This window comes from Pipistrellus hanaki (assembly GCF_964339955.1).
Source record: "Pipistrellus hanaki genome assembly, chromosome: 1".
NCBI classification, from domain to species: Eukaryota; Metazoa; Chordata; class Mammalia; order Chiroptera; family Vespertilionidae; genus Pipistrellus; species Pipistrellus hanaki.
The window spans coordinates 44,996,118-45,010,949 of NC_140503.1; the positions used below are offsets into that span (position 1 = coordinate 44,996,118).

The 14,832-nt window shown below is 44.2% G+C and overlaps 1 protein-coding gene and 1 pseudogene across 8 annotated transcripts in view; one reads left to right on the plus strand and one right to left on the minus strand.

Annotated features, from left to right (window-relative positions):
* The window catches only part of TLN2 (talin 2), a 402,173-nt gene that overhangs the window by 20,206 nt on the left and 367,135 nt on the right, over positions 1-14,832 (minus strand). For all 7 annotated transcript variants that reach the window (XM_084886348.1, XM_084886349.1, XM_084886343.1 and 4 more), the window contains 2 exons: positions 2,332-2,437; positions 1,336-1,460 (listed from right to left, as the gene is read on the minus strand). In XM_084886348.1, coding sequence (XP_084742474.1) covers positions 1,336-1,460; positions 2,332-2,437 — 231 coding nt within the window. The remainder of the gene's footprint in view (positions 1-1,335; positions 1,461-2,331; positions 2,438-14,832) is intronic.
* Positions 13,032-14,375, plus strand: LOC311611892 (large ribosomal subunit protein P1-like; annotated as a pseudogene). Its single transcript has 2 exons — positions 13,032-13,073; positions 14,053-14,375. The product of its transcript is annotated as a large ribosomal subunit protein P1-like (transcript).

Consider the following 14,832-nt stretch of genomic DNA (forward strand, 5'->3'; position numbering starts at 1 on the left):
TTGCTTCTGAAGCTAAAAGTCCATTTTCCATTCATGATTAGCTTGATTGACAAAGCAGAAACGAAGAGATAGCCAGAAAACGGAGTGGCTTGTATAAGAGCCCATACTCAGCTCTCAAGTTTGTTACAAAAAACTCAATCTCAGATAATCCAAGACCCTCAGGTCAGAGGCCAAGGCCAGTATAGAGAACCCTTATTAACCCCCACACCAGGCACAAACTCTTACACTACATCTTAACCAGAGATTTTCTTAAATGCCTTTACCACGTCTAGAGTCACTATTAGGAGATCAGGTCTAAGAAGTCCATGGTTTTAAGAATGTTCCCCGCTTAGTGGAGTCACTTTATGCTCATCTGTATTTTACACACAGCACTGATCCAGGCACTGCTTTTGAGCGATTTGGTGTATTCCAGTGCCCAGACTCCATCTTTTGCTCTTACGAAAAATGTAGAATTTTAGGAATAACTAAACTGAGAGATCCAGCTTTTTTTTTTTTTTTTGAGGGGAAGAATTAGATTTTATTTCCAAATGTATTTGGGTCCTTGGAAGGGAGTTGAGGTTACAGGTACCAGAAAGGACTTGGTTGAATAGACCCCCCCCCCCCGCGGGGCCCCCCCCCCAAAAAAAAGGCCTCCTCTTGTTCTATATACTATCTTTTCAGTGAAGACAGCCATGGAGGGTGGGGGCTGGTGGGAGGTTACAGCTTCTTAACAAGGTTGGGCTCTGTCCCTGGACAGCACTAGCGCACCATCCTTTTTATTTAAGAATCCTCCTCCCTACTGTCCGAACTTAAAGCCTTTCTTTCCTTTAATCACTGTTTCTCTTAACATAAACCAATGATCTTAAATTCTAAACATTTATCTAGACAACAAACATAGCTGGAGAAAACACACCATCCAATCACAGTCCCCAGCATATACAGAAAGAGGCGATTATTGGGTGCACCGATTCACATGGCCCCTTTTTAATTTTAAGAAAAGGAGAGACTCAGTGTGAAAGGCACGGCAACCAGAAAATTGGAGGGTGACAATCTTACACTCAGTAATAAGAATCCAACACCTGCTTTATATATAAAGGAACTAAATCAAGATTGTAAGTGCCCGATTCCTCTTCTGGATACCCAAAGGTATTTTTCTGGCTGGTTACCCTGAAAGACGCACGCACTGGGTTTTTCCGGGCCCTGTTAAAAGACCTGGGCAGGCAGAGCAGGTGTGTAGCCTGCTAGGCTAACCACTCGGAACAAGACAAGCTCCCTGCGGCACTCCCAGCTTCACGGCACAGCCGTTCACCTGGAGACCTACTGGCATCAGACAAGCAGCCACGCACGGACACTCACTTTTGGCTTTGCTCTCGGCTTCAGTTGCTCTAACTTCTTAGCAGCAGCCTCAATGGATGCTGCAGCCCCCAGTAATTCTGTTTCTGCAATCACCGTTGGGTCTTCTGGATCCACCCACTCTGTTCCTAAAATCAGTCCAAAGAGGGTCATTCATGGTAGCTGCAGACCTCAGGGCAGTGGCTAAATTACAAACAACATCTGGATTTTCATGTAGAGAAGTTCCCGGAGCCTACCGGCTACACTGTCCTAAGAGTTCTCAGAGATCAGCTAGGTACAGAGGGATGCCTGCCCGACCTGCTTTTCTCACCAAGCTGCGGGTACAGCCCGTCCACAGGGGCAGTCTCATTAGTGACCGTTTCAAAATCAAGATCTCACGGACGCGGCCAGCATGAACATAACTCTGACTTCTAACTTAGGGCCATGACTGTACGCAGGCACCCTCAGGAGACTCGAGACTATGCTGAGCACAAAGAGATTTACTCTGCTCTCCTCCCGGGCACTGGGATGAATGGCCCCTCACCTCAAATCAAACAAAGGGAAACAGGAGAGAGAACCTTTCCCCGGTGAGTTGATTGCTTCTATGGAACCGTGAAGGGGTGTGCCAACAAAGTACCCAAACTGCACTGCTTTATAAATGAAGGGTATTATTTAAATAAGAATTAATATTCTGACGAATGAAAATAAGTGGCCAGACCCCTGCCCCTCCTTTTTTTAATGGAGTCTTTAGGGCGTGGCGGGACCCTTAAAAGAGAAGTGGGCAGTTCTAGATGGATATGCCATTGAAGTAGAAGTCCTTAATGTAAAGACTGGAGAAAAGATTGGCTTCAGGAGGATATTACTTTTTAGATCTAACTCTGATTTTTTAAGGAAAAGTACTTCCCCTATAGTCCTTCTGGCTGCATAGGCCTGTGCGGCTGTGTTTTCTCTGCTCAGCTCGCTGTGCTAGCTCTGCCATGGAGTGGTGCCCCAGAGAGGACACGAGAGGCTGCCACCTACCTTTCATGGCTTCGGCCGCCTGGATGAGCTCAGTCACGGCACCAGCGACGCGCTTGGAGAGAGCAGCCAGCTGGTGCTTGAGCTCCGGGGTCGGTTTCTGAAGAACCTGTGGGTGAAGAACAAGCCAAGTGCATGAGGAGAACGGCAGCCACTGTGCCAGGAAGCACCCTCACTGGTGGACACAGCTGGGCATCCTGGCTTTAGGTTGTCACTTTGCCACCGAGTGACTTCAGAATCTTGGGGAAAATGGAAAGTTGGGAGCCAGGGGTTTCTCTAAAGTCCCTTCTTATATATTTCCTTAAGATTACATGGAAGACAAAAATCCTTGCACTGATACAGCCATTGTCTTACATCTGTACTTTTATTTGTACACAAGATAAATACATGCACCTGAAAATTACCCAGTGCTATCTAAGCACACTCTGACTGAACACAAAAGCCGGAGGCTATGGGTCAGCTGGGACTTGTGACAAAACAGCCAATGTGGCACCAGAAAGAGAAATGGGTGACTCAGGTGGGATCTTGGGGACGAAATCACCAAGAGAGCCACAGCAACCAGCTGATCAGGAGTTTTTCCCCCCCAGCGTTTTCACTGCAAGCCTCGCTGGGAAGTCACCAAGACTTTCCCTCTTCTGCACTAGTTCACAGGTTTCAAAAATGTTTTGTTTTTTTGTGTTGTCTCTCCCTTCCCGCCGCCCCCGTTTCCCCACAGTGTTATGAAAAGATATTGAAACTCCAACCCCAATCCAACTTAAAAGGCATCCCCGCTGAATTCTTCCCCAACTCCTTCCAGGCGAGACCTGGGAAACGGGAGGCGAGCTCCTCACCGACCTCCGCCGGGATTTATTTTCTGACTCACATCACCTTGTTCCTTCCTAATTTCAAAATTCCTCTTCCAACATTCCTTTCTGCGTCTCTTCCCGCGTGCGGTGGTAATCTTCAGGTTCAGAAATGTTTAGGCATGCTGGCGAAAAGCGCAACTGCTGACTCTCTAGAGTAGGGGTGTCGAACTCAATCAGAGAAGGGGCCAAAATCTAAAATCCAGCCTAAATCGTGGGCCGAATGGTTTACTGAACAGTCATAAACTGACAATGTCATAAACTGACAGCGGAGTGCAGTGATGACAGCGCGGTGCGAGCCACATTGCAAGGCCTGGCGGGCTGGATTTGGCTCGCGGGCCTTGTGTTTGACATATGTGCTCTAGAGTCTAGACAATTCGGAGCCTCTGAGCAGGGGACGAGGTGTGGGCGTGGGGATTGGATAGGCCGGTGTTTGAACCTGGCTTTGCCTGCTACTGGTTTGCTACACTGGGTGGATTAGAGATAAGAACACATTTTCTTATCTGTAACCCTGAGGCAATGCTGCCCCTCGGGGCTGCCGTCAAGTTCAAATGCAGTAACACATGGGCATGTACCTTGCACAATGAGACCCCACAGGAGTTCACTGGATGTTAGTTCCCTTCTTGGGGTCCCATTCCCTCTTTCACCCCGCCAGGTATCATACTCATTCTCAGGAGTCTGGACAAAATGCCGTTTGGACCCTGGCCAACCCCTTTAACACCATAAGAGAAGCATGATAACAATCTGGTGCTGGGGGAGTTAATGGGGTTGTATTTTGACCTCAAACATAGCAGCACCTAGAAGACATTGTTTACATACACAACCTGATTTGTCAAAGATTTTAGAACAACACCTCACATGCCTCTATGCCCACCTCCCTTCCTCTTATAATCTTTTAAATTTTATATTTGCTACTGTTATCCTCATTCTCTCACCTTAGGGTTGACACATATCACTATGAAGAAATTAACTCAGTACAGACTTATGAAGAAATGAACAGATAAAGGAGGAGTGAAAAAGACACCAACACACGGTTGGAATAATTCCCAATATGGTGGCTTCCTAGACCAGGTCTGAAAAAAGCACTAGAACCCTGGGGAGACTGAGAGAAGGTTAAGTGCCTTTTGCTTTCTAACACAGCCATGTAGGTTCCGGAGTCAACGTGCCTATGCAACCTTGGCCCAATTACTTATCCTCTCTCTACACTTTATTTACTAATTAAGTGATCATAACAGTTCTTTCGTTATAGAGTTGTGATAAGTCTATATAGAGATATATAATTTAATATATAATTTAGAACAAAAGATTCACAAGGGATGAGAGTGAAGGGATGGCAAGACATTTTCATGCAAAGGGGAATGAAAAAAAGCTGGGGTAGCAATATTTATATCTGACAAAATAGACTTCAAAATGAAGGCCATCACAAGAGACAATAAAGGTCAGTACGTAATACTAAAGGGATCGATTCAACCAGAGGATATAACCTGGTAAACATATATGCACAGGTTATAAATGTAAAAAAAACTTCCAGAGCCGAAACCGGTTTGGCTCAGTGGTAGAGCGTTGGTCTGCGGACTGAAAGGTCCCGGGTTCGATTCCGGTCAAGGGCATGTACATTGGTTGCAGGCACATCCCCAGTAGGGGGTGTGCAAGAGGCAGCTAGTCGATGTTTCTCTCTCATCGACGTTTCTAGCTCTCTATCTCTCTCCCTTCCTCTCTGTAAAAAAATCAATAAAATATATTAAAAAAAAAAAACAAAAAACTTCTAGAAGACTAAGGAAGAGATCGACAGCAATACAGTAATGGTATTTAATATCCCACTGCCTTCATTGGATAGATCTTTCAGACAAAAAACAACAAGGAAACAGTGAAACTAAGTGCCTATAAAAATATATCTAAGATCAGATGTATTTAATTGACTCTTATGCAACATTTCACCCCAAAGCTTACATTCTTCTCAAGTGCACATGGGTCATTTTCAAAGACAGACCACAAGTTAGGACACAAAACAAGTCTTCACAAGTTCAAGAAGACTAAAATCATTCTTGGATCACAGTGGCATAAAATTAGAAATCAACTACAGTAAAAACACTCAAAAACATTCAAACACATTGAGGCAAAATAGCATGTTATTAAACAATGAGTGGGTTACCAACAAGATCAAGAAAGAAATCAAAAGCTTCTTGGGAAAAAATGAAAATGAACAGATAACAACCAAAAATCTTTAACATACTGTGAAAGCAGTCTTGAGAGGAAAATTCATAGCACTACAGGTCTACCTCAAAAAGCAAGAAAAATTAATAAAATAAATTATCTAATCCTATAACTTAAAAAAGTAGAAAGAGAACTACAAGAAAAGCCCTGAGTAAGTAGAAGGAAGGGAATAATAAAGATAAGAACAGAAATAAATGACAGAGATTAAAAAATATATATATATAAAAATCAATGAAACCAAGAGCTGATTCTTTGAAAATATAAATAAGATCAATGAACCTTTAGCTGGACTCATCAAAAAACAAGCAAAAAGGATCCAAGTAAATAGAATCAGAAACTTTTTGTCCTGTCCAGTGTGTGCCTATAAAAGAGCCTTTAGTTATAAACAAAGGCTACTTTGTTTGGAGCTCCCTTCTATTTGGGAGCAGCGAGGTGGGATGCTGCTCCATTCATGAACTGTTCAATAAAGTTGATTAGATCTTCAAATTTACTTGGTTGAATTTTTGTTCTTTAACAATATAGAATGTTCTTAGCAGCTTTATTTGTAATAATTGAAACCTACATATAACCTAAATGTCAATCAACATGTCTATAAATTAGGGCACATCCATATGATGGAATAATATCTATACTAATAAAAAAGTAAGATGGAAATTGTCTGTACCTTTGTGATGCCCACCAGCCAATCAGGAGTGAGTATACAAATTAACCCAACAAAGATGGCAGATTAATTTGCATACTCAGGCCCCGCCCCTGGCTACTCAGGGCCTCTGGGCAGCATGGGAAGGTGGAAAGGCTCTGGGCCTGAGTGGAAAGGCGGCTCCGGCCGGAATGAAGGCAGTGCCGGCAGCCAGGGTAAGGAAGGCCCATTATTGCACGAATCTTCGTGCATTGGGCCTCCAGTTTATCAATAAAAGGCAACAATTTATTGATACACACACAATATGGATGGAAAGAAAAATACTGATGCTGAGTGAAAGAGGCCAAAGAGGAGCACATGCTATATGATTCTATTTATTAAAAAGTCTAGAAAATGCAAACAAATTTATAATAACAAATGCAGATCAGTAGTTGCCTGGAAATTTTGAGTAGTAATGGATCTATTAATTATTTCGATTGTTTTAGTGCTTTCACAGATGTATTTACATGCTGATACTAAAATTGTACACTTTAAACATGTTCATTGCATATTAGTTATGCTTCAATAGAGCTGGAAAAAATTAAGGGTGTGGTGGGGAGATTGACATCACCTTAGTGGAGTGGTGAATGACTTCCGTCTTTAAAAGAGCCTTGATGGAGAAACAGAACCACTTCTGTATACACCATGCCTGTCTAAGTAGCAGTCATATGATAAAGTACCCTACTGAGATACGGCAGAAGGAAAGGAGTTCTATTTTTATTCTTCCACTAAATCAATATGATTTCTAACAGCAGGCAACGGACAGAACCAAATTAAAGCTCTGCTACTGGAAGCAAGGGTAATTTTAGCCTTGTCAAGGATCTCATATTGTGGGTTTGCAGCAATATTGAACCATGATTGCTGCAGAGGCCAAGTGGCTGCCTATAAACTCGCAGCACAAACTTTACATGTGACACTGCTCAAATGGGCATGCCTGCTGCTTCATAAAGCCGCTCCCAGAGCAGCAAGGAGATAGTGCTGCCCAGATCAGATCCTATTATTGTTGATGGCTAATAGGATTCTCCAAAGAAAAAGGATTCCCCAAGTGGGGGTTTTCAATTTGGAGCCTCAATTCCAAAAGGATCCAGCTGGGTGTTTGGGTCTGAGAACCCTTTCAACAGCTTAAAGGCCCGTGTGTGTGTGTGTGTGTGTGTGTGTGTGTGTGTGTGTGTGTTTCTTTGATAAGGGTAGGGGAGGCAGAAAATGTGTTTTCAGTACAAGGAGGCCTAAGATCCACAAAAGGTGAAAAAGTTAAAATCATGAAAGTTACTTGCACCTCGATATTCATGGGGGAGCGGGTAGAGAGAGGAGAATGGGATTGATAAGGGCTATACAATTCATTATTATTTATAGATTTCTTTGGAAAATAAAATTCTGAACCAAATGAAACAAACATTGACAAAATGAGTTAATTACAGATGGTGGGCACATGGCTGTTGATCTGACTTTCTGCATTTTTAAAAAAATATATTTTATTGATATTTTACAGAGAGGAAGGGAGAGAGATAGAGAGCTAGAATGTCGATGGGAGAGAAACATTGACCAGCTGCCTCTTGCACACCCCCTACCGGGGATGTGCCCGCAACCAATGAACATGCCCTGGACAGGAATCGAACCTGGGACCTTTCAGTCCGCAGACCGACTCTCTACCACTGAGCCAAACCGGTTTCAGAATGACTTTCTGCATTTTAAAAAACATTTCTATAGAAAAACTAAAATATACAAACCAGGCAAAGTCAGGAATCCTTCACTCCAGGATATATGAACTGAACACGGCTAAAGCAGTATAATGTTTATGTGACCGACATATTTTTGTGACCAAATTTAGGAAAGGCAGCCCACTAAGAAAGATCCCGGAACCTCCTGGTACCACCTGAAAAGTGACATCAATTTATTTCTGTAAATTGCTGGATACTTTCCCCGAACCTTAACTTCTACTTTCCTTTTTCCCCCTTTTGTGAAAATTAGACAACTACCTGTTCTTTCTTCAGCTTCAGGAACCTTAGTAACGCTCTTTGATCAATTAAAACAGAATTCGAATTTTCAAGTGACCGGTGAGGGCTGTCAGAGTTCTGATGTAGGTAGATTTTCTTCTCAGAATGGCGATACTGTGATCGTCTCATTATACATGGTCTCCTCATACAGACGAGAACCAAGAGGGCAGGATGGTGGTGTCTGTGTGTGTGTGTGTGTGTGTGTGTGTGTGTAAATCTCTAGTTTTTAACTACCTTTTTATTCACCACCCTTAAACAGCTAATATAATCTTAGTATTCTTTTCTTCTACCTTAAAGATAATTTCAACAGAAACCTGAATGTCTTCTCTACACTGGCAATTTGGCTTTCCTATCCTGGTTCTGTCCCTCCAAGTTCCCTCAGAAATAGACACTGGTTCCCCTGCTTGTGCTTCTCCTCTCTCCCCATTTCCTGCCGGTCTCCGTCAGCACTGGCCCCAGCGGTGCTGTGGCTCGAGGGCGTCTCGTGAGGAACAACCCCCCTTGCTCTCAGCCTCATCTTTGCCCGTATTTCTTTGCAGTCTGCTTGGAGAAGGAGTTAGGGGCTAATAATAAGAAATGCAAACTCACTTTTAGCAGCAGCTCCAAGAAAACTACCAATATCCACCGTTTAGGTGACAGAACATTGTCATGGGGCCTCTTCAATTGTTGTTAGCAACCTGTATTTTCCTATGTTTGTGGTAATTCCCTGGAAATGGAGGCTGTTTTATTCCTATATTTTTATTAGAAAAACAACCCCAAAGAGTATGTCTAATCTTTTTTAAACAGACAAAAATGAATGCACGAGCAAATACGTGCACGATGACATTTTAGTCATGTTTCCTTGGAAGTGTCATCAAGAGACAACAACGTTCTTGCAAAAGATGAGATGATTTTTTTTGTATGTTTCATACAAGTTTTGATGTCCTTTAGCTTTTCTTCCTAGTAATGATTTCATTTTAGCACCAATTACCTTCACACCATAAACTTCAACCCAGCCACGGAGAAACAGGAAATTTAAATTTCTATCATAATTATAGGTTGCAATGGCAATAATTGCATAGAAAGATGAAAAGAAACTTATGTGGCAGGTTTTTTTAACAGACATATCCACCACCGAGGTTTGCAACAGAAGATTTAAGAATCCTGCTTCTCTGGAAGGAAGAATTCATAACAGAAAATGAATCTAATGAATATAATAATAGATCTGGTGGCCCAGGGTCATAGACACCAATAATTCTAAGTTCTTAAAAAACTACCAGATCTTTATCTGCTTCTGTACATACTGGTAGGGCCTGGTGAAGCCCAAAAAATGGATGTAGGAAGCAAAGTGGCAACCCCTGAGGATGATATTCAAAGTCTTTGACCAGAAAGAACTTTCATAAGCCATTCCTAAGTCTCCCTGCCCATGCTGATTGGTCTGTTATTCAAACATGCGGACAAAAGAGAGCTGAGTCTGTGGCAGACTTTAAAGCTGTTTGGAAGCCCTCTTCTGTGGCATTCCAGGTTCCAGATGATAAACAGGGTCACCCAACCTGCTCTAGCTGCCCTCCTTGTACATGGCTTATCTACTGAGATTATGGATCCAAAAAAGGCAGAAAATGGGATGGGAGGACACAGGCCTCACTGAGCATTTTGAAAGGACCCTGGAGCAAAAAGGGAAATGAAAATCACGGAGCTATTAGCTTTATGGCTCCAACAGCTCTAAGGCCAGAGAACCAAAATAACACCTTGGCCTCTCGAAGGGCACTCCTGTAGGGGCCCATGATTGAACACTGGCCAAGAAATCAATGTCTCAATTGTAACAAATTGGAACACTGGAAAAGAGATTGTCCTCAAAGGCCTTATGCAAACTTTTCAACATTAACTCAAATGCCCCCATATCAACTCCCAAGGATTCCCCCAGATGGGCCCTCCCACAGTTAACCGGGTCTGTGGCATTTTCTGGTAAGCTAGTAACAATACAGCAGGTCCTCAAATAATGTCATTTTGTTATAACTTTGATTTAAAAAAAAAAAAAATCAATTCCAAGCCAAGGACTCTATCTGTGTGGAGTTTGCATGTTCTTCCTATGTCTGCGTGGGTTTCTCTGGGTGCTCCGGTTTCCTCCCACGTCCCGGAGATGGGCAGGTTAGGTGAACTGTGGTATCTACACTGTCCCAGTCTGACTGGGGGTGGGTGTGAGTGAGTGAGTGAACCTACAGTGGAAGGGAGTCTTGGCTGGGTTTGGTTCCCGCCTTGCACCCCGAGCTGCTGGGATAGGCTCTAGGCATCTGTGACCCTGAACTGGAATGAACAAGTTGGTAAAGAATTATCTGTTTTTATTAGGTTCTTAAATGTATGTATAGCTCACATTTCTTTCAATGTTTAATATTAGAAGTGTTTTGGGTCTTTATTTAGAAATGTGATGATGTTTCTGCAATCAGAAATATACCATAGGAACTCAACTCTTGTTTATATCACTTAACCCAGTGGTTGACAAACTCATTATAGTCAACAGAGCCAAATAACAACAGTACAACGATTGAAATTTCTTTTGAGAGCCAAATTTTTTAAGCTTAAACTTCTTCTAACGCCACTTCTTCAAAATAGACTTGCCCAGGCCTTGCTTTTTGGTGGAAGAGCCATACTCAAAAGGGCCAAAGAGCTGCATGTGGCTCTCGAGCTACAGTTTGCCAACCATGAACTTAGCCTATGGTACAATTGGTTTCATTTTAAATCCTTTTGCTTAAAGTTGCAGTTTCTAAAAGCCTGCTGACAATGTTAAGTGAGGACTTACTCTACTTTCCCAGGACAGCCAAAGGGAAAGAAACTAAAATTACTTGAGCTATGCTTTCTCCTTTAAACCCCACCCTCACTGGACAACAAAATTCTCAGAGTAAAAAGGAAGTTTCCATAGTGGGGATATCTAAGAAAGTTTAGAGAGAATTTTACCTCGTTGAGAATAAATGACTGGGATCTTTCACTGAAAAACACCCTTTCTTGCTCTGTAACCCAGTGCCAATCAGTAGGAGGAGATCTCCTTTCTAAATTAAAAGGGCTAACGTGTTGTTTCCAATAGAAACCTCCCTTTAGAATTTCCTAGACTTTTATGTTCCTTAGTGTCTCTTCTTGACATAGAAGAGGAAGAATTCCAACAAAGGTCCCCAGAGTAAATCAAAGTACCTGAAAATCTAAGGACTGCTTAAAAAAAAAATGTTTTCATTGATTATTTTAAAGAAAGAGGAAGGGAGATGGATAGAGAGATAGAAACATCGATGAGAGAGAAACATCGTCAATTGGCTGGCTCCTGCATGCCTCCCACAGGGGATCAAGCCCACAACCTAGGCATGTGCCCTGACCCAGAATTGAACTGGTGACCTCTTGGTTCCGGGATCAATGCTCAACCACTGAGCTACATCAACTGGGCTAAGGACTACCTTTAAAATTGACATGAGAAGAATAAAGAGTGCAGAACCTATAGAGACTCAGGTAGACATAATTAAACCTCTTCCTAAATTATCTCAGTATCCATACAAGGCCTCACACCCATAGAAGACCTAACTGCCGGGTGTTAACTGTTCTCTATGCTGAGAACAGGATGGCGATTTGCCCAGGATTTGGGGGACCTGAGAGCTCTTAATAACATACCGATTCCTGGGTTCCCGGTTCTAACCCAGAACACCGTTGTCGTCAAGTTCCCCCAGACTCAGCGGCTCACTGCCGCAGACCCCTGTTCTGCCCTCTTCAGCATCCCTGAGGACACACAGTCGGCATCCACTTGCCTTTACATGGAGTAAGTGACCATGTACCTGGGCAGTCATGCCTCAAGGGCACAGAGGCCCCTCTTAGTTCTCCTAAGTATGTCACTGAGATTTAAACACCCTCCAGGTCCCCAGGGAAGGCGGCCTTTTCACAACGTGTAGATAACCTCTCACTGGGCTCAGCTCCCAAAGAGGAGTCCACGGAAGATTCCATTTATTTGCTGCAACCGTTCACTGAAAAGGACACAAAGTCTCTGCGGAAGCATTTCAACGATCTTTAGACAGCGTTCATTACCCAGGTCGTGATCTCCGTGCTGAAGGAAAGCAGCTGTCTGCAAAAGGCATTAAGCTAAGCCAGGGATTTCCTAGACCCACAACTAAGCAACAGCTTCGTGGATTTCCAGGCTTGACTCGTTACTGCCGATGCCCTCACAGTGGCAAAGAAGCTGTTAGAAAAATGTGTTTTCCCCTTAGGGTGTACCTTCCACAATTTCCATTGATCACTTCCTTGGGCAAATCCTGTGAGCCTCGATGGAAAGATTTGCAAGGTTCTCAGAATTATCACTGTCTTCATCCCCCTTGGTCGCCAGGCAAGGTAGAAAGAATTAATGGGACCCTCAAATTTAAAAATCTCTAAATTTGCTGAAACTCCTGGACTCCCCTAGCCTACCATATTGCCTTGGGTCTTGCTGAATGTTCACAGTATGTCCTTTGGGAACCATAATCTCACCTCACACAAGATAGTCACCAGCAGACCAATGCCTATTGGCTTTCAACCTTCTGTTGATCCCTGGCTGTCTCATGCTAGTAGGACCAGCTGCCATTAAGCTGCTAATGCTCCAGCTTATCATCAATAGGTTAGAGATGCCACCCCAGGTTCCATTTTAAAGGATCCTGTGGGTCACAGCCTAGAGCCTGGTGACTGGGAATTCTAGACACATCATCAGAGGAGCCCTCGAGCCCCACTGAAGGGACCTTACCAAGTACATACTCCCGCCCACTGACGCTGCTGAGCAGTAGAAGGCCCCGCGCTATGGGTCACAGCTAAGGAAGGCTCCACCTGACACTGCACAGACACTGCACACCTACAACTCACTTTGACGAGGAAGAGAAACAGCTGACATCAGTGCAGACTGCTTCTATCCAAGGCACGGGATCAAGGCTGCACACTGTAACCAAACACGAAACCCTTTCTTTTTGTCTCCTTCCTTCGCTCCAGCCTTGGCCTGAAAAGATGATGCCACCCATCATCCCCATCTCCCAGACCATTGCTATGGTGGGGGGTTACCTGTCAGACTTGGGACTTGTTACCAAAGCTGCACTCTGACCATGAGCAGTGCACAGTGGAGGAGGACAGTGCCAGGCAGGACTTTGTCCTCAGTGGTTATCATTCTCCTCAATGGCGGGTGCATAACAGGCCATGCCTCTTAAGCTATCCAACTAATCACAAAGCCACACAGACACAGTCCTGGGTCAAACCCCCCGAGTTTACACTGACGAGTTAGAAAGGACCTACCATGACTTAGAACTCACTTTCTTTGGCAAGTCCCTAGTTTGAAATAAGTAAAAATAAGGCTATACCTAGGGTCCACTCCTTCGCTCTGAAAACATTGCAGAATCCACTGCTAAAGCAACAGTTGTCCAAGAAAAATCCTTTCAGTCTCTGTCCGAAGTTGCTCTTCACAACAGAAGAGCCCTAGGTTATCCTGTAGCTGAGCAAGGAGGTGCCTGTGCTGTGGCCAGCATGCACCTGGATGAACGCTTCTAGGGAAACTGCAACCCAGTTATGTAAGACCACGGAGCAAGCCACCTGGCTTAAAAAAGTGACAACAAGGTATTTCGAATTTCACTATTTGGTTTTGACTGGTTTGGGTCTTGGGGACTATGGCTCCAAAGTACATTCCAAATATTATACTAGAAATTACCTTTTTTATGTTTATCATCATAACGTCTCTGGCACATTATGTTCTGTCAAAAGCTCTAAACACATGTTTGCAGCCACTAATCACCAAGCAAATCATCTACTTAAGATTGAATTGTCAGGGAGGGAACAAAGAAGAACAGTCTAAAGAGAGTGAACCTGGTTTTTCCCAGCTGCCAGTAAGGTGCTCAGTTCTCCCGAGGAAGCTAAGGCCATGGCGTTGGGGTGAGGCCCTCTTCTTCCTGTGACTAGCACCTGAGGGCTGAGCAGATGCAGGCCAGCTCCGAGGCAGAGCTCGCCCAGAACACGCCCTCATCACGGCTCTGCCTCGGAGCTGGCCTGCATCTGCTCAGCCCTCATCCTGCACGACGATGAAGTGAGGTGACGGAGGATAAGATCAATGCCCTCACTAAAGCAGCTGGTGTACATGGTGAGCCTTTCTGGCCAGGCTTGTTTGCAAAGGCTCTGGCCAGTGTCAACACTGGGTGTCTCATCTGCAATGCAGGGGCTGGTGGACCTGCCCCAGCAGCTGGTGCTGTGCCAGCCGGAGGTCCTGCCCCCTCCACCGCTGCTGCCCCAGATGAGAAGAAAGTGGAGGCAAAGAAAGAAGAATCTGAGGAGTCTGATGATGACGTGGGCTTTGGTCTTTTTGACTAAACCTCTTTTGTAACACTTTCAACAAAAGCTGACCTCTGGGGCAGGAAGGAGGGGGTCAATGGGGGGTGAACCTAAAGATGTGACCTGTGAATGTCATAGGGATTAAGCAACATCATCATGACCTGTGGCTATCACACCTGTGGCTATCACACCTGTGGCTATCACACAGGGACTCTGAAAGCCACCAGGTCTGCAGAGCTGGAGCTGAGTGTGGTGCTCCTGCCTTCCATTTGATCACATCTCCAAGTCAAGCTGAGAATTTGGTCAAAAGGGAAGGACTGTGACAGAGAAAACCCCAAACAGGCCCAAATGGAGTCCCTGTGCTAAAGCCATGACGCCAAAGCAAGACTTAACATGGGACCTAATTGCAGTTTCAGCCTTCTCCAGGAATGTAATCTCAATCAGCCTGGGGTCCTCTGGTCAGGACAGGGCGGTAATCCATCACGTAGGACTTCCC